This window comes from Mesoplodon mirus (genome assembly GCF_964341445.2).
Source record: "Mesoplodon mirus genome assembly, chromosome: X".
Classification (NCBI taxonomy): Eukaryota; Metazoa; Chordata; class Mammalia; order Artiodactyla; family Ziphiidae; genus Mesoplodon; species Mesoplodon mirus.
In genome coordinates, this window is record NC_138981.1 from 44,635,995 (window position 1) to 44,653,530 (window position 17,536).

At 49.0% G+C, this 17,536-nt stretch overlaps 1 protein-coding gene across 3 annotated transcripts; it reads left to right on the top strand.

The window, feature by feature from the left end:
• Positions 1-3,858: 3,858 nt before the first annotated feature.
• On the top strand, positions 3,859-10,135 carry WDR13 (WD repeat domain 13). 3 transcript variants are annotated; one of them, XM_082610603.1, is made up of 10 exons: positions 3,859-4,046; positions 4,336-4,415; positions 5,091-5,331; positions 6,045-6,154; positions 6,267-6,397; positions 7,006-7,313; positions 8,037-8,217; positions 8,318-8,459; positions 9,329-9,447; positions 9,862-10,135. In XM_082610603.1, exons 2-10 carry the CDS (start codon positions 4,375-4,377, stop codon positions 10,044-10,046), a joined length of 1,458 nt encoding a protein of 485 aa, XP_082466729.1. In that variant the 5' UTR covers positions 3,859-4,046; positions 4,336-4,374; the 3' UTR covers positions 10,047-10,135. The 3 variants fall into 3 exon arrangements, with proteins under 3 accessions (XP_082466729.1, XP_082466730.1, XP_082466731.1); XM_082610604.1 differs by having other exon boundaries at positions 3,859-3,996; XM_082610605.1 differs by having other exon boundaries at positions 3,944-4,046; positions 5,125-5,331.
• Positions 10,136-17,536: the final 7,401 nt, after the last annotated feature.

The following is a 17,536-nucleotide window of genomic DNA, read 5'->3' on the forward strand; positions in this document are numbered from 1 at the left end:
TACAGTGTTGTGACCAGCTTAAATTTATTTCTCATCCCTGCCCCCTTTGCCCACTGCTCAGCAATGCTAACCAAACTACTATTTTAATGATAGTGAGCACCAATTTTAAAAAGTGATCTTATTTATCACTTATTTTTCTAGCTAAAATGGCAGTTCCATGAGAGTGGGGACCTTTTGTCTGAGTTACTGCTGTTTTTCCAGTGCCTGGCACCTAATAGGGGCTTGATAAATATTTGTCGGAAAGCTGGCTTGCTATTGCAGCTTGCTGGAGGCTGCTCAAATGGTCTGTGAGGCTTTTCCCAAGTGTAGGAATCTGGTTTCTGACTCAGACCATGGAGAGTTGTCACCATTAAGACTTTGGGGATTGTGAGAACTTTGGCTTCAGAGGCAAACGTTTTCCTATCAGGAAATGGTCAGATTTAAATTATGATCTTATGTCCCAACCCCCACTTTTCCAGTTTTGGAAGAAACCTCAGGGATGAGATAAGTGAATAAGGACTCAGGGTCTACACGCCAGTTACACCTCAGCTCCGTGTGTCCTCCCACTTTACTCTCTGGCCTTGATTCTCAGCACACCCTTGTCACCCCAAGCCACCTAAGCTTTCCCTCAAATCGTGCTCCTTTTAGTTCCTGAGGATGAGGCCGAACTTCAGGTTTCATTTCAGCCTGTGATAGTAATGAAAAGCAGACACAGCCAGTGGGGTCCAATGCTCGCCTTTGCAGTTATAAACTCTGGATGCCAAATAGGCAGGAGGCACATGAAGAAAGGAGTTCAAAAAAGACATGGCCCCTGCCTGTTTCTGCCATCACTTAAGTTACTATTCAAACAGCTCTGGTTTACCTGTCTTTTCTGTCCAAATGTGTTTTTGTTTGTTCATTCAGCTAGGACCCTCAACCAACACTCTGACAGTAAAATAACCCCAGACTCTGTTAGAGTGGGTGGGACTTGTGGTCCCCCATGGACTTGAGCTTTTTTAGATGTCATGATTGTAACCAAGGTCACTCACAACCTCCAGGAGCTGCTTCTGGTGACTTGATACCCCCAGGCCTGAGGCCCTTCTTTCCCCACCCGCTGACCTGCCATTCACGTACATAAATTCTGCCCCTTTCTCTCCAGGCTCCCAACAAACAAAGTGCCTTCTGTCATCAGCCTGTTGTTCAAAACCCATTTTTAATCCAGTAAGAGTGTGTAAACGTTTAAAAGCAAAAATTGAAAAAATGCAGAGCGCATAAATGCAAGAGGTGGCTGTGGTCATTCTCATTCATATTATTCTGCACCAGATTTACCTCCGGCAGATGGATCTGTTATCGGGAAAAGTTTTTAAAACAACTAACAGTAGTCAGCATTTAGTGGATGTCTTCTCTGTTACAGATGCTTGTCTAAGCTTTAAAAATATTAACTCATTTTGTCCTCACACTAAGTCTATGAGGCAGTTTTTTTTTTTCAGATGAGGAGGCTGAGTCACAAAGGGGTTAAGTGACCTGCCCAAGACCACATAGTTGTCAGAGTCTGTGGCAATGGCCAGGTTATACTGCCTTCTGAAAAGTACTGTACTACTTCCTGGAATGACAGCAAATGTTCTCGCAACAGGTGTCGTTCTGAACACTTTCTCTGCATTAATATCTAATTCATATTTATAACAACCCTGTCATTAGTATCTTATATATAGTATCTTATATATAGCCTTATAGGAATGAGGTTTTTAAAATAATTTTTGAAATTTTAACATGAATATTGTAAAAACAACAAGAACAAAAAATCAGTTCTGGCAGTGAGACAGTAGATCTTCTTGGTATCGCTGACTCTCCTGTGATTTCTTCCCACCACGTTTCTTTGTTTTGTTTGTTTGTTTTCTGGCTGCACCGGGTCTTAGTTGTGGCACACGGGATCTTAGTTGCAGCATGCGGGATCTAGTTCCCTGACCGGGGATCGAACCCAGGCCCTCTGCATTGGGAGCGTGGAGTCTTAACCACTGGACCACCAGGAAAGTCCCCCCACCACGTTTCTTTGGAAGCTGAATGGTGGAGTGAAGGAGTGGGGTTCTGTCCTGGGAGGGTCAAGGTGAATGGGAAAGGCATTGATTGTATCATCCTTTATGGCAAAAAAAAAAAAAAACAACTGGGAAATACAGTTGTTCATCGGTGTCTGTGGCCGATGGGTTTTAGGACCTGCCATGGATACCAAAATCGACAGATGCTCAAATCCCATAATTGGTCCTCCGTATCCGCGGTTATGCATGTGCGGATTCAACCAACCACAGATGGTGTAATACTGTAATATTTATTGAAAAAAATCTGTGTGTAAGTGGACCCGCAGAGTTCAAACCTGTGTTGTTCAAGGGCCGACTGTAAACCCAATGCTGGTCACAAATAGGGGTCCAGTTCAACAAAATGTCACCCTTGAACTTCCTGGGCTTCAGGTTTCCTCATCTGTAAAATGGGGATAGTAATGGACCCACAACATTCAGTTTTTAGGATTAAGTGGATAATACATGTAAATCACCTTAAACAGTATCCAGCACATTGTCCAATAAATGTTAGTGGTTACACGTTTGTGCAAAGTTTATTCTTTAGCAATCATGAAACAAAAGAGTGTTCAATATCCTGAAAAGACCACCCATAGCTTAGTTACATGGACAAGGGAGGTTGCCGCATCAGTACAGTACAGTGTGGTCTATTTTTGTTAGAATACAAAGGGAAATACGTTTTTGGCTGTATCTTATTTAAGGTTGCTTTAAAAAATACTGTTCAGATTATTGTATTGTAAAACTAGTGTGGGGACTTCCCTGGTGGTGCAGTGGTTAAGAATCTGCCTGCCAATGCAGGGGACACGGGTTTGAGCCCTGGTTCGGGAAGATCCAACATGCCGCGGAGCGACTAAGCCCTTGTGCCACAACTACTGAGCCTGCGCTCTAGAGCCCACGAGCCACAACTACTGAGCCCACGTGCCACAGCTACTGCAGCCCACATGCCTAGAGCCTGTGCTCTGCAACAAAGAGAAGCCACCGCAATGAGAAGCCCGCACACTGCAGCAAAGAGTAGCCCCACTCGCCGCAACTAGAGAAAAGCCCACGCACGGCAACGAAGACCCAACGCAGCCAAAAAATAAATAAATTTATTTTAAAAATAAATAAAAATAAAAATAGTGTGAAAATAACACTTTTTATAACACATACAATAATCTGAACAATAATGAGAATTGTGTCAAAGTCAAGATCCGAAAGGAAGCTACTAAACATTGTGTTCCAACTTCGTACACTGTATATCCTGATCACCTTAAGATGGATAGAGATGCAGCTTCTTGTTGGAGTTGAAATAAGGATGATTTCAGATAGCCTCCTGGGATCCAAACCCCAAAGCTTATTGTACCTATTTATATCTTCTGCCTTCAGAGACTCACGCCCAGACCAAGCTCCCTGGGAGTATCCAAGCCGCCCACCCCAACACAGACACACAGAAAGGACTCTTCTTACTCTGGGCGTGTCTGAAGGCCCGTCAGTCACCTAGGAACTGGAGAATTTTCTGGGGGCCTCTGCATGTGTGATTATTTTTTATTCTGCACTTCAAATCTTGCTTGGCCAAGATTGTGCTGCTAGAAAGCAGCTTATACCTCTTTCAAAAAAAGTCCTTTCATTTCTTTTTCTTTTTTGAAAGTCATATTTCTGATTTTCAGTGAGTGATTTGCATACTCGCCCCTGTCCCTGTGGCCCCTGGACATTGTTCTTGTGTACGCAAAAAAATGCCATTAGGGCCTGAGGCTGGATAGAACTTAAAAGGGCGGAGCCTCCATCCTTGTGCCAGAAGCTACTGTCCCTTAATGCGCCTGCGTGGTTCTCCCACGCCCTGGGGAGGATTCCTATCGATTTGTTCTGTGCGCAGCAGTTCTTCCTGGCAGCAGGCGGCCATCTTGCTGGAGCTTGAGAGAGAGAGGAGAGAAGGGTGACACTGGTTTCAGGGCCGCCCCGGGAGCCTCAAGAGCGGGAGGCAGCCCCGGAGGTGGTCCCTGATCCCGGGTCCTGCTCTTGGACCTGAGAAGGGAAGACGGGGTCGGTGGGGGCAAGATGGGTGGAGAATGCCAACAAGGATTACTAGGCGGCGGGAGGAGGGGCGTTGCTGTGGTGACCGGGGAGGGGCGGGGCCAGGTCTGCTGTGACTCATCTGGGCGCTGCCTGGGAAGGGCAGGACTGGGGTGGTGACCATGCTAACAGCCGGGTGGGATTTCGTGACATCCTGGACTGGAGGGACTCGGTGTCTGTGGCAACGATCGCCTGGCGGAAGGGGCGGATCTAGATCTCTTCACTTGAGACGCTGACATTCCAGGCCCTTGTCCTGCAGGCTCCCGCGGGCGGACGCGCCAGAAGAGGAGGCCGGGGAATGGCCGCGGTGTGGCAGCAGGTCTTAGCAGTAGACGCGAGGTGAGGCGTGGGGTCGAAGCTCGCGGGAGCGGAAGTTTCGTGGTGCATGCGCAATGGCGATAAGTGAGGCTGGGCGGAGACCTTGCCTTATGCGGCTGAGTGGGCTTGCTGGAGGTGAGCATGCGCAGTAGCAGGGTGTGGGGCTTGCCCGTAGGGAATGACTAGCAAGCGAGGGTCATTAAACAGCATGCTAGGATAATGCAGTCACATGTGGGCATGCGCAGAGTCTGTGGTATTGGAGCCTTTGTCGGGGGGGCGGTGATAGAGCCCATGCTGGTGACATCCTGTTCCCCACTTTTGCCCCCAGACTTCTCTTACCATCACTTCCCCAGTCTGACCCAATCGCCATACTGACCCCCACCATTGCCCCATGCTAACCCCCATCACCATGTCAGATTGGCCCCTATTATTGTCTGCACTGACTCAGTCACCCCATACCAATTCCAGCAGAACTGCAGACTGCCTCCATTGTGCCCACACTGCCCTCACTGCCATGCCCATTATTACTGTGGACACACCCTTATCACAACACCAGAGAGACCCCCATCACCACTGCTGATCACTTGCCATCCTGACCTATCACTGCCACACACCTCATTCTCCTTCCCTATCCCCTGAGCTGATTGATTCCCTCTGTCCTGTGCCTGCTGCCCGCCTTGCCTCCTGCCATCGCAGGTACAATGCGTACCGCACACCAACGTTTCCACAGTTTCGGACACAATATATCCGACGGCGCAGCCAGCTACTGCGGGAGAATGCCAAGGCTGGGCACCCTCCAGCATTGCGTCGGCAGTACCTGAGGCTGCGTGGGCAGCTGCTGGGCCAGCGCTACGGGCCCCTCTCTGAGCCAGGCAGTGCTCGTGCCTATAGCAACAGCATCGTCCGCAGCAGCCGCACTACCCTTGACCGCATGGAGGTGAGCTCCTCCCCACGCCACCTGCCTCCATATATATTCACTCCACAGACTTGTCGAGCAACTGCTATGTTCCAGGCACTGTTTCTGGCTCTTAGGATGAGCGGAGGACAAAAAGAGATAATGTATGACATAAATCAACAGGCAATAAGATAAATAGGTTGATAAACAGGCAGTAAACAAGTGAATAACTACCATGGCTTGTAGTGAGGAGTGCTAACATGGAAAAATAAAGCTGACTTGGGGAATGAAACAGGACAAGTGTTTGGAACAGAGAGAAGCTATTTTTAATGGGGATGCTCAGGGAAGGCGTCTCTGAGAAGGTGACAATTGAGCTGAGACTTGAATGAGGCAAGAGACAAAGCTGAGTGGTTTTCTGGGGGAAAAGTGTTCATTCTTTGTTCAAAGAGCATTTGTTAAGTATTTGCTGAGTGGGGCAAGGGTGAGAGCAGGGGAACTAGTGCAGAGGCCACCACAGTAGTCCAGGTGACGGTGGTGGCAGTGGAAGGGGTGAGAAGGGATCTGGTTCCAGCATGCAGTATCTCAGTTGCCCGACCAGGGATCGAACCTGCACCCTCTGCAGTGGAAGCGCAGAGTCTTAACCACTGGACCACCAGGGAAGTCCCATGGTTCTGGGTATATTTTGAAGACTCTAGATCTCATAGGTTCTTGAGGGCTGTTTGCAAGGTGTACCTACCCTGACCCTCTGTTTACAGGACTTCGAGGATGACCCGCGGGCCCTGGGGGCCCGTGGGCACCGCCGCTCCGTCAGCCGAGGCTCCTACCAGCTGCAGGCACAGATGAACCGTGCCGTCTATGAGGACAGGTATGCACCAGGGGCAGCTGAAGGTTTGTGAGGAGGAGGGGAGCCACGGGGCAATGGCAGGCCAAACGCTAGTACCTCCCTCCTCTCACCCCTCACTCCTGTTGGGGCCTAGGCCCCCCGGCAGCGTGGTGCCCACGTCAGCGGCAGAAGCAAGTCGAGCCATGGCTGGGGACACATCGCTGAGCGAGAACTATGCCTTTGCGGGCATGTACCATGTTTTTGACCAGCACGTGGATGAGGCAGGTGAGCCAGTGGATGGCGGGTCCCGTCACCATGCATTTGCCCAAACAACTGGGTGACAACCACCCAGTGCATCCTTTTCTGGAATGCAGAGTCTCAGGCCCACCTCTGAGGGAGGAATTGCTATTCATCACACCTTTCGCAAAACCTAAAAGCCCTCTGCAAAGTGATCTGCAAAGTCTTGGTTACTTTGTCTACCATAAAGGGGCTCAGCAGCTTAAAAGAGCACTTTGCAGAAGGCTTCTGGGGTCATGAGTCGCTTGAACGAGCTTAAAACCTTTGCTGCGGAGAAATCGCCTTGCAAAGGGCAGAGTGGGTTTTGCAAACTGCCAAGACCTTGGTAACTGTAAAGTGCTTACTGAGATGTAGAAGGCTTTTCGCATTGCAGAAGTCATTTGCAATCCATAAAGTACCTGCCAAGATTTAGGGAGCTTTGGGCAGAGGGCCTTCTGGGGTTCCACCTCTCTTTCTCAGCCAAGGAAAGCCCTTTGCTGAGGCCACTGTGCCTGGTGCAGTGGGTCCCGGCCCTTGGCTCACACGTCAGAACCTTCTGTAAATGAAAGCACCTGGTGAGCATGCCGGCTCTCACAAATGGCTCCTTGGCCATGCAGTCCCCAGGGTGCGCTTCGCCAATGACGACCGGCACCGCCTGGCCTGCTGCTCACTTGACGGCAGCATTTCGCTGTGCCAGCTGGTGCCCGCCCCGCCCACCGTGCTCCGAGTGCTGCGGGGCCACACCCGCGGGGTCTCCGACTTCGCCTGGTCCCTCTCCAACGACATCCTCGTGTCCACCTCGCTTGATGCCACCATGCGCATCTGGGCCTCTGAGGACGGCCGCTGCATCCGGGAGATCCCTGACCCCGACAGCGCCGAACTGCTCTGCTGCACCTTCCAGCCGGTCAACAACAACCTCACTGTGGTCAGGCTCCAGAGCACCCCCTTGCCGAGGGCAGAATGCCGGGCCAGGAGGGCTGTCGCAGGGATTCGGGATAAGGGGGTCCCCTCTAGTCCATCGCCTCCATCCTCCTCTGGCCAGACTCAGAGGGAAACAAGGCAGAACAGGGGACGTGGTTCTTGGTCTGGGATGGCCTCACTGTGGTAGACTCCGGGGATGGGGGGCGGCCTGGGGCTAGGGTCACGGTCCCATCAGCAGTAGTCCTACTGTTTTCCACCTGCAGGGGCTGCTGGTTGGGGAGCAGGATTACTAGTCGGAAACCTTGTTTCATCTCAGTGGCAGCGTCACGGTGGTCCGACCCGGATAGAGAGTCAGAGGGCAGGGGAAGGAAATGAAAAGTCTGGCCTGGTCCTGAGCGGGGAGTAGGGGGAGCTGGCCCAGTGAGCCCGTGCTCTGGGATCCTTTCAGGTGTAGCAGCAGCCACCGCCCTAGTATAGTCAAGGCTCCAGGAAGGACCAGGCAGGCCCCTTTAGTCCTGGGAGCAACTATCTCTTCTGGTCAGATTGCAAGAGGGACTGGCTGGGGAGGATGACCGGCCTGAGTCACCTTCCAGTCTACAGGCCCACCCTCACTGTGATGAGAGTCCAGTAGGGATCAGCCAGTCCCATCAACAGCAGCCCCGCTGTGGTCAGACTCAAGGAGGGACTGGCTGGGAGCAGGGTGACGGTGTGCGGGTCTCACCCACAGGTGGGGAATACCAAGCACAACGTGCATGTCATGAACATCTCCACGGGCAAGAAAGTGAAGGGTGGCTCCAGCAAGCTGACAGGCCGTGTCCTCGCCCTGTCCTTTGATGCCCCTGGCCGGCTGCTCTGGGCGGGTGATGACCGCGGCAGTGTTTTCTCCTTCCTCTTCGACATGGCCACAGGTAGGCGGACCCTAGGCCTGCATCTGGCTGCTCACACCCTCACCCTTCTGGTGCACAGACCCAGCCCTCACCGCTGCCTCCCCTCCCTCTGCTGCCACAGGGAAGCTGACCAAAGCCAAGCGTCTGGTGGTGCATGAGGGCAGCCCTGTGACCAGCATCTCCGCCCGCTCCTGGGTCAGCCGCGAGGCCCGGGACCCCTCGCTGCTCATCAATGCTTGCCTCAACAAGCTGCTGCTCTACAGGTGGGTCTCCTCTCTCGGCCGCCTCTGTCAGACTGGGACGAGAGCCCTGTCTCCCCAGCAGACTAAGCCATGGAAGTTAACTTCATTGAGGGGGGAGGTCCGGTCTCCTAATAATAGTAATAATATGATAATGGTGACATCAATCGGAGCAGTAATGCAGTAGGAGCAGTAATAGTAATAGCAGTAGCTATCACGTGCGTAGCAGTTGCTGGGCCAGGGCCTGTTCATATCCCCTCATTTAATCCTCACAGCAACCCTGTGAGGTGGGTGCTGTAATCATGTCCATTTTACAGATGAGCAAACTGAGCCATAAAATAGACTAGAGTCCCCTTAGAGCAGTGGCCTGCTTTCCCTTCCTTCCTTCCTTTCTTTTCTTTTTTTTTTTTTTTTGAATCTGGGAGTTTTACTATCCCCACTCACTTATGTCTGTCATCTAAATGCAGTTCTCAGCCTGGGATGAACGCTGGAATGCTTTTCTCACCGAACTGCCTGTGGAAATGCCCCAGGCTCCCTGCAGTAGCTCGGGTTCATTCCTTTGAATGGCCATGTGGTATTCCACGGTGCAGGGGTGTTGTAGTTTTGTCAGTCATACCCTCTCTTTGTGCCCGTCCTAGATCAGAATCTCTTAGGCACCCTTAGGAAAAGAAACTAGTGAAACAGCAGAAGCTCCCCATTTGTATCAACAGATACAAACTGTCACTAACTCACACACCAGCCCGTGCTTTATAGGTTTATACAGTCGTCTCAGAACTGGATTTCATGAACCTTGAAAAGACCTCAGGTGCAGGGGTGGGGACACAGACTGGCCCACCGTTCGTGCCCCTCTGGGGCTGAGGCTGCCCCCTGACCCGCTCTCTTTCTCCTCTCAGGGTGGTGGACAATGAGGGGACCCTGCAGCTGAAGAGAAGCTTCCCCATTGAGCAGAGCTCGCACCCCATACGCAGCATTTTCTGCCCCCTCATGTCCTTCCGCCAGGGGGCCTGTGTGGGTGAGTCCCATGGGGTCGGGGTGTCTGGGTGGCCAGGGAGGGGCAGGGACCAGGGCTGGTACTGATCTGGCTCAGCTGTCACGACATCCTAATGCCCTGACTTCCTGGGCCTCAAGAACTCTCACACCCCAGCAACGTCACACTTTGAACGCAGACCCCCCAAACAGCCCAGAAACCTCACAGCCTGACACAGAACCCTCCCCGCCACCAACAAAGAGCTCAGAGACCTCACACTCTGGACACAGAGCCAAAACAGCTAGGTGACCTTGCATCTGGGGATGGTCCACCCCATAGCCCCCAGCCCCGGGACCTCACACCTTGGACATAAATCCCTCAACACCTCAGAGACTTCACATGCAGGGCACCCCGCTGCCTCCTGCAACACCTCCTGATGGTCTTCTCTCATCTGGGCAGTGACGGGCAGCGAGGACATGTGTGTGCATTTCTTTGACGTGGAGCGGGCAGCCAAGGCTGCCGTCAACAAGCTGCAGGGCCACAGCGCGCCCGTGCTGGATGTCAGCTTCAACTGCGATGAGAGCCTGCTGGCTTCCAGCGATGCTAACGGCATGGTCATCGTCTGGAGGCGAGAGCAGAAGTAGGAGACTTCCAGCCTTGCCACTGTCCACCTTCCCACCTGCCTCCGGCCCCAGCCTTGTGTTTGTAAATAAAGTTCCTGTGGTTGTGCCGATGGCTGGCTCCCAGGTCTTCTGGGGTTGGGATGGGGGAGAGGGCAGCTCTAGGACCCAAGATGGGATGGGGTTCAGCTCCTCATTCATGCCTTCATGCATTGATTCATTGATGGATTCATTCAACAACCATTTATGAACGTCTGCCATGTCAGAGGCACCACTTCAAGTGTTTCACACAGACACACTTTGGACAGACATTGTGGCGCACCTACTGTGCGCCGGGACCTGTTCCAGGCACTGAGGGTACGAGCTGTGACTTAAACTGACAGGAATGGCTGCCCTCGTGGAGCTTACATTCTAGTGGAGACAGGTAGATAATAGACAAAAATATATAGTAGGTCAGCTAAAGCTGAGCGTTGTGAGGAAAAAGGGCAGGGATAGAGTGCAGGACTGAGGGGAGGGTTAGGCTCTTTTTTTTTTTTTTTTTTTTCTGTACGCGGGCCTCTTACTGTTGTGGCCTCTCCCGTTGCGGAGCACAGGCTCCGGACGCACAGGCTCAGCGGCCATGGCTCACGGGCCCAGCCGCTCTGTGGCATGTGGGACCTTCCCAGACCGGGGCACGAACCTGCGTCCCCTCCATCGGCAGGTGGACTCTCAACCACTACACCACCAGGGAAGCCCCAGGGTTAGGCTCTTTTTGGCGTCCTGATCAGGGAAGGTGTTCCTGACAGTGTGAAATTTATTTTTCTTTAATTTTTATTTTATATTGGAGTATTACATTAGGTCCTTGTTGATTATCTTTTTTATGTATAGAAGTGTGTATATGTTAATCCCAAACTCCTAATTTATCCCTCCCTCCCACCTTTCCCCTTTGGTAACCATACGCTTGTTTTCTAAGTCTGTGAGTCTGTTTCTGTTTTGTAAATAAGTTCATTTGTATCATTGTTTTAGATTCCTCATATAAGTGATACCATATGATATTTGTCTGTCTGACTTACTTCACTTAGTATGGTAGTCTCTAGGTCCATCCATGTTGCTGCAAATGGCATTATTTCATTCCTTTCTTATGGCTGAGTAATATTCCATTGTATATATGTACCACATCCTCTTTATCCATTCATCTGTCAGTGGACATTTAGGTTGCTTCCGTGTCCTGGCTATTGTAAATAGAGCTGCAGTGAACATTGTGGTACATGACTCTTTTTGAATTATGGTTTTCTCAGGGTACATGCCCAGTAGTGGGATTGCTGGGCTGTATGGTACTTCTTTAAGGAAACTCCATACTGTTCTCCGTAGTGGCTGTATCAATTTACATTCCCACCAACAGTGCAAGAGGGTTCCCTTTTCTCCACACGCTCTCCAGCATTTGTTGTTTGTAGATTTTCTGATGATGCCCATTCTAACTGGTGTGAGGTGATACCTCATTGTAGTTTTGATTTGCATTTCTCTAATAATTAGTGATGTTGAGCAGCTTTTCATGTGCTTCTTGGTCATCTGTATGTCTTCTTTGGAGAAATGCCTATTTAGGTCTTCTGCCCATTTTTTGATTGGGTTGTTTGTTTTTTTTAATATTGAGCTGCATGAGCTATTTATATATTTTGGAGATTAATCCTTTGTCAGTTGATTCAGTTGCAAATCTTTTCTCCCATTCTGAGGGTTGTCTTTTCATCTTGTTTATCGTTTCCTTTGCTGTGCAAAAGCTTTTAAGTTAATTGGGTCCCATTTGTTTATTTTTGTTTTTATTTTCATTACTCTAGGAGGTGAAACCAAAAAGATATTGCTGCGATTTATGTCAAAGCGTGTTCTGCATATGTTTTCCTCTAAGAGTTTTATAGTATCCGGTCTCACATTTAGGTCCTTAATCTGTTTTGAGTTTATTTTTGTGTATGGTGTTAAAGAATGTTCTAATTTCATTCTTTTACAGGTAGCTGTCCAGTTTTCCCAGCACCACTTATTGAAGAGACTCTCTTTTCTCCATTGTATATTCTTGCCTCCTTTGTTGTAGATTAATTGATCATAGGTGCCTGGGTTTATTTCTGGGCTTTCTATCTTGTTCCATTGATCTGTATTTCTGTTTTTGTGCCAGTACCATACTGTTTTGATTACTGTAGCTTTGTAGTGTAGACTGAAGTCAGGGAGCCTAATTCCTCCAACTCCGTTTTTCTTTCTCAAGATTGCTTTGGCTATTTGGGGTCTCTGACAGTGTGAAATTTAAACGAAGACCTGAATGAAGTGAGAGAGCCATAGTGTGTGAGGAAGAAGAATATCATAGGTAGGGAAATGGCAGTTCAGAGGCACCAAGGCTGGAGTGTGCCAGCAGGACCATTGTAGAGGCCGGTGTGGCTAGATTAAGGTTTGGTAAGAGATGAGGTTGGACAGGCCCAATCCTGGAGGGCTTTGGGGGCCACAGTGAGGACTTGAGCATTTTTGCTGAGTGAGGCGTGAGTCACCAGAACATTTTGAGCAGAGTAGGGACATGATCTCACTTGGTTGTAAGAGGATCCTTGTGGGCACTGTGAAGAGAACAGACTGGAACGGGGGAGCGGGAGCAGGGGGATCAGTCAGGAGACCCTGCAGTAGTTGAGGTGAGCAGTGATGAGGACTTGCACCAGGGTGGTGGCAGCAGAGGGGCTGAGGTAGGGAATGTTGGCTTCTACCACTTTCTTGACTTTCATCCTATTAGTCTGCAGGACTCCGCCGGCTCCTCAGGGAGGCTGGGGCTCCCAGGCTCCCCCCACCCCCGGGCCAGCCGCACCCTGGGCCCCACACCTGTCCGTGCATTGGTTGTTTTCCACAAGCAGGGAGCCGAGGTGTTGAGAGCACCAAGGTGGTGCAGAGCAACTATGGAGCCTGAGGCTGAGGTAGCGGCTTCTGTTGTGGGAGGAAAGGGATGGGGCATCTCTCTCCACCCCAGAGAAACTCCAGACTACCCCTAGCTCCTCCCACGCCCATCCAGGGCCCAAATTCGAGGCCTGGAACAGCTCAGAGAACACAGAGTAATGTTCAGTATTTGAGAGGAGCCCTGAGTGAGGACAGAAAGCTTGGGGTGTAGACAGGGAGATAGATAACCCAAATCCCTTGTCAATGACCTGAGTCACCATCCGGAAATGTCAAAGTTCCAGGGTATCAAAGAGCCTCTTGCTCAAGCTGCTCCCTTCCCTCCAGCTCCATAGGCTGCCGCATCCAGATGTATCAATGGGAAGTGTAGCCACCGTCTTGAGACCTCAGGGTCAGTCCACAGAGCCACAGAGACCCCGACCAGGCCCAACATTGTTGAGCTGCTGAACTAACACCAGCAGTCTTGTTGAGGGAGGAAAATAACCTCTTGTTCATTCAAGCCACTGTTATCGGACAGTGCAGTTACTTGTAGCCAGAAGCATTTCTATCTGGTACTTCCATCTGACAGACCTTAAGGTAAATGGTGACGAGATGGTGGTGATAGTCCAGAAAGCTGGACTGTTCACAGACTCAGTGATTTGCTAGGAGGATTCTCAGTCTCCTTATATGGTTGTATACATGGCTATGATTTTTACAGCGAAAAGATACAGAGCACAGTCAGCAAAGGGAAATGGCGCATGGGGTGAAGTCCAGGGGAAACAGGCACAAGCCTCCAAGGGTCATCTTCCAGTGAAGCCTCACAGGACACCCTTAATTCCCTCAGTTGTGACAACACATGTAAAACACTGTGAACCAGGGAAGCTTGTTAGAGACTCCGCCCATGGATTCTATTAGGGGTTGGTCATGTAAGCACCTTCTGCCTGGCACATACCCAACTCCCAGACTCCCTGAAGGAAAGCAGGTGTTTAGCATAAATCACGGTGCTTGGACGAACAGTTCAGGCACAGTGGGTCACTCTTATCAATTAGAGAGTGGTGGGAATCTTCCTGGAATCTAAATTTCCAGATGCCAGCCAAGGGCCCCCCTTGAAGCAGGCCTTTCCAAAGACAGCAATTCAGGCCTGCTGTTAACTCTTCTGCACAGTATGGAGCATCAAAAAGACGCTTGGTTTCCACTAAGGTTAGCAGATCACAAAATCATTTTGGGGAGCCTCATTTTTCTCTAATACTTTCTTCTTTTCTTCACATTTTTCATGTCTTCATTGCATCTGGATTCAAGATGGCTGATCACAGATGTTGTTATACATGATTTGGGAGACTTCCTCCTTGCGAAATTTTGAGGTAACAGAGTTGACCTTCTGCTTTAAATTCTTCATCATGATTTTCTTGACTTACAACCTAAGGGGAAATAAATAAAAAGCAAATAATAAAAGGTAAACTTACTGGTCAGACTTGGACCTCTGTTAACTTATCCGTCATCACTGTGCCTCTGATTTAACATCAGATCTGGAACTCTTCACCACTCCACCATCAATACCCCTTTGGTGTTATCTGGAACTGAAATTCTGCTGACTATTCTTTGTTCAACCTTGAATGCAGGCCTCTAGTTAATATCCCACTATCACTGGCTTTCTGCTCTGACTGAGCCTTTTTTAAAATTTATTTATTTTATTTTATTTTATTCATTTTGGGCTGTGTTGGGTCTTTGTTGCTGCATGTGGGCTCTCTCTAGTTGCGGTGAGCGGGGGCTACTCTTGTTGTAGAGCACGGGCTCTAAGCATGCCTGCTCCAGTAATTGTGGCTTGTGGGCTCTAGAGCACAGGCTCAGTAGTTGTGGCACACGGGCTCAGTTGCATGTGGGATCTTCCCAGACTAGGGCTCGGGCCCATGTCCCCTGCATTGGCAGGCGGATTCTTAACCACTGTGCCACCAGGGCAGTCCCAACTGGGCCTTTTTGAACTCTAGAATAATCAAGGCATTTCTGGTCTGACCTCAAATTCAGGCTCTGTTAGCCTTTACTCCTTCAAGACCCCCTTTGATCTGAAGTTTCACATGGGTATCTCTTAACTAATCCAACATGATAGGCTTCTCATTCAACCAAAGCCCAGAGCTTTTTCAGTTATTCCACTGCTGGTGCCCTTCTGCCCTGACCTCTATAAACTGTTCCACCATCATCAGCCCTCTGGTCTGACTGGGAGTGGAGACTTCTGTTAACTATTCTAACATCAAGGTCCTCTGATCTGATTTTTTTTTAAACAACTTTCTTGGAGTATAATTGCTTTACAATGGTGTGTTGGTTTCTGCTTTATAACAAAGTGAATCAGCTATACATATACATATATCCCCATATCTCCTCCCTCTTGCATCTCCCTCCCACCCTCCCTATCCCACCCCTCTAGGTGGTCACAGAGCACCAAGCTGATCTCCCTGTGCTATGCGGCTGCTTCCCACTAGCTATCTATTTTACATTTGGTAGTATACATAAGTCCATGCCACTCTCTCACTTTGTCACAGCTTACCCTTCTCCCTCCCCATATCCTCAAGTCCATTCTCTAGTAGGTCTGCGTCTTTATTCCCGTCTTACCCCTAGGTTCTTCAAGACCTTTTTTTTTCCCCTTAGATTCCATATATGTGTTAGCATACGGTATTTGTTTTTCTCTTTCTGACTTACTTCACTCTGTATGACAGACTCTAGGTCCATCCACCTCACTACAAATAACTCAATTTTGTTTCTTTTTATGGCTGAGTAAGATTCCATTGTATATATGTGCCACATCTTCTTTATCCATTCATCTGTCAATGGACACTTAGGTTGCTTCCATGTCCTGGCTATTGTAAATAGAGCTGCAATGAACGTTGTGGTACATGACTCTTGTTGAACTATGGTTTTCTCAGGGTATTTGCCCAGTAGTGGGATTGCTGGGTCATATGGTAGGTCTATTTTTAGTTTTTTGAGGAACCTCCGTAGTGTTCTCCCTAGTGGCTGTACCAATTCACATTCCCACCAGCAGTGCAAGAGGGTTCCCTTTTCTCCACACCCTCTCCAGCATTTGTTGTTTCTAGATTTGTTTTTTCTTTTTTTTTGTGGTACGCGGGCCTCTCACTGTTGTGGCCTCTCCCGTTGCGGAGCACAGGCTCCGGAAGCGCAGGCTCAGTGGCCATGGCTCATGGGCCCAGCCACTCCACGGCATGTGGGATCTTCCCGGACCAGGGCACGAACCCGTGTGCTCTGCATCGGCAGGCGGACTCTCAACCACTGCGCCACCAGGGAAGCCCTGTTTGTAGAATTTTTGATGATGGCCATTCTGACTGGTGTGAGGTGATACCTCATTGTAGTTTTGATTTGCATTTCTCTAATGATTAATGATGTTGAGCATTCTTTCATGTGTTTGTTGGCAATCTGTGTATCTTTGGAGAAATGTCTAGTTAGGTCTTCTGCCCATTTTTGGATTGGGTTGTTTGTTTTTTTGATACTGAGCTGCATGAGCTGCTTATAAATTTTGGAGATTAGTCCTTTTTCAGTTGCTTCATTTGCAAATAATTCTCCCATTCTGAGGGTTGTCTTTTCATCTTGTTTATGCTTTCCTTTGCTGTGTAAAAGCTTTTAAGTTTCATTAGGTCCCATTTGTTTATTTTTGTTTTTATTTCCATTTCTCTAGGGGGTGGATCAAAAAGGATCTTTCTGTGATATATGTCATAGGGTGTTCTGCCTATGTTTTCCTCTAAGAGTTTGATAGTGTCTGGCCTTACATTTAGGTCTTTAATCCATTTTGAGTTTATTTTTGTGTATGGTGTTAGGGAGTGTTCTAATTTCATTCTTTTACATGTAGCTCTCCAGTTTTCCCAGCATCACTTATTGAAGAGGCTGTCTTTTCTCCATTGTATATTCTTGCCTCCTTTATCAAAGATAAGGTCACCATATGTGCATGGGTTTATCTCTGGGCTTTCTATCCTGTTCCATTGACCTATATTTCTGTTTTTGTGCCAGTACCATAGTGTCTTGATTACTGTAGCTTTGTAGTATAGTCTGAAGTCAGGGAGCCTCCGATCTGATTTTGAACTATGCCAAGATGCCAGCCTCTCTGGTTTGACCTCTTCTATTAATAATTCCACCATCAGTTCCCTCTGGTCTGCCATAAAAACAAGGTCTCTGTTAAGTATTCTCCCGTCACTGCTCCTTAGGCATGACCTTGAACCCAGGCCTTCATTTCATATTCTAACTGAAAGGCCCCTCTGGTCTCAAATCAAACCCAGACCTCTTATTAATTCTTCATCCAAGACTCCTACACTGTTGTACCTAGGCTTCTTTTTAACTATTCAACCTTCAATCCCTTCTGATCTGACTTTGAACCCAGGCCATTTTAACTCTTAAGCCACAGTGCTCCATTGGTCTGACCTCAGACCTGGTCCACTATTAACTGCTGCAACATCAATGTCCTGCTGGTCTATTCTCAAACCAGGGTCTCTTTTATTGTCATTCCACCTTCAGTGTCATCCTGCTTCCTTATCAAAGCTCTTCCACTATCCTTGCTCTCCCATCTGTCTGATGTTTACTCTTCCAAATTCAATGATTTACTGATCTAATTATGCAACACAGCCATTTAAATCCCTCCACTCCAGGCC

Bases quoted from the DNA above. Each gene is read 5' to 3' on its own strand.
- WDR13 (XM_082610603.1), top strand. From the start codon at position 4,375: ATGGCCGCGGTGTGGCAGCAGGTCTTAGCAGTAGACGCGAG. The intron at 6,155-6,266 runs GTATGCACCAGG...GTTGGGGCCTAG, and splicing joins CGTGCCGTCTATGAGGACAG to GCCCCCCGGCAGCGTGGTGC. The intron at 8,218-8,317 runs GTAGGCGGACCC...CTGCTGCCACAG, and splicing joins CCTCTTCGACATGGCCACAG to GGAAGCTGACCAAAGCCAAG.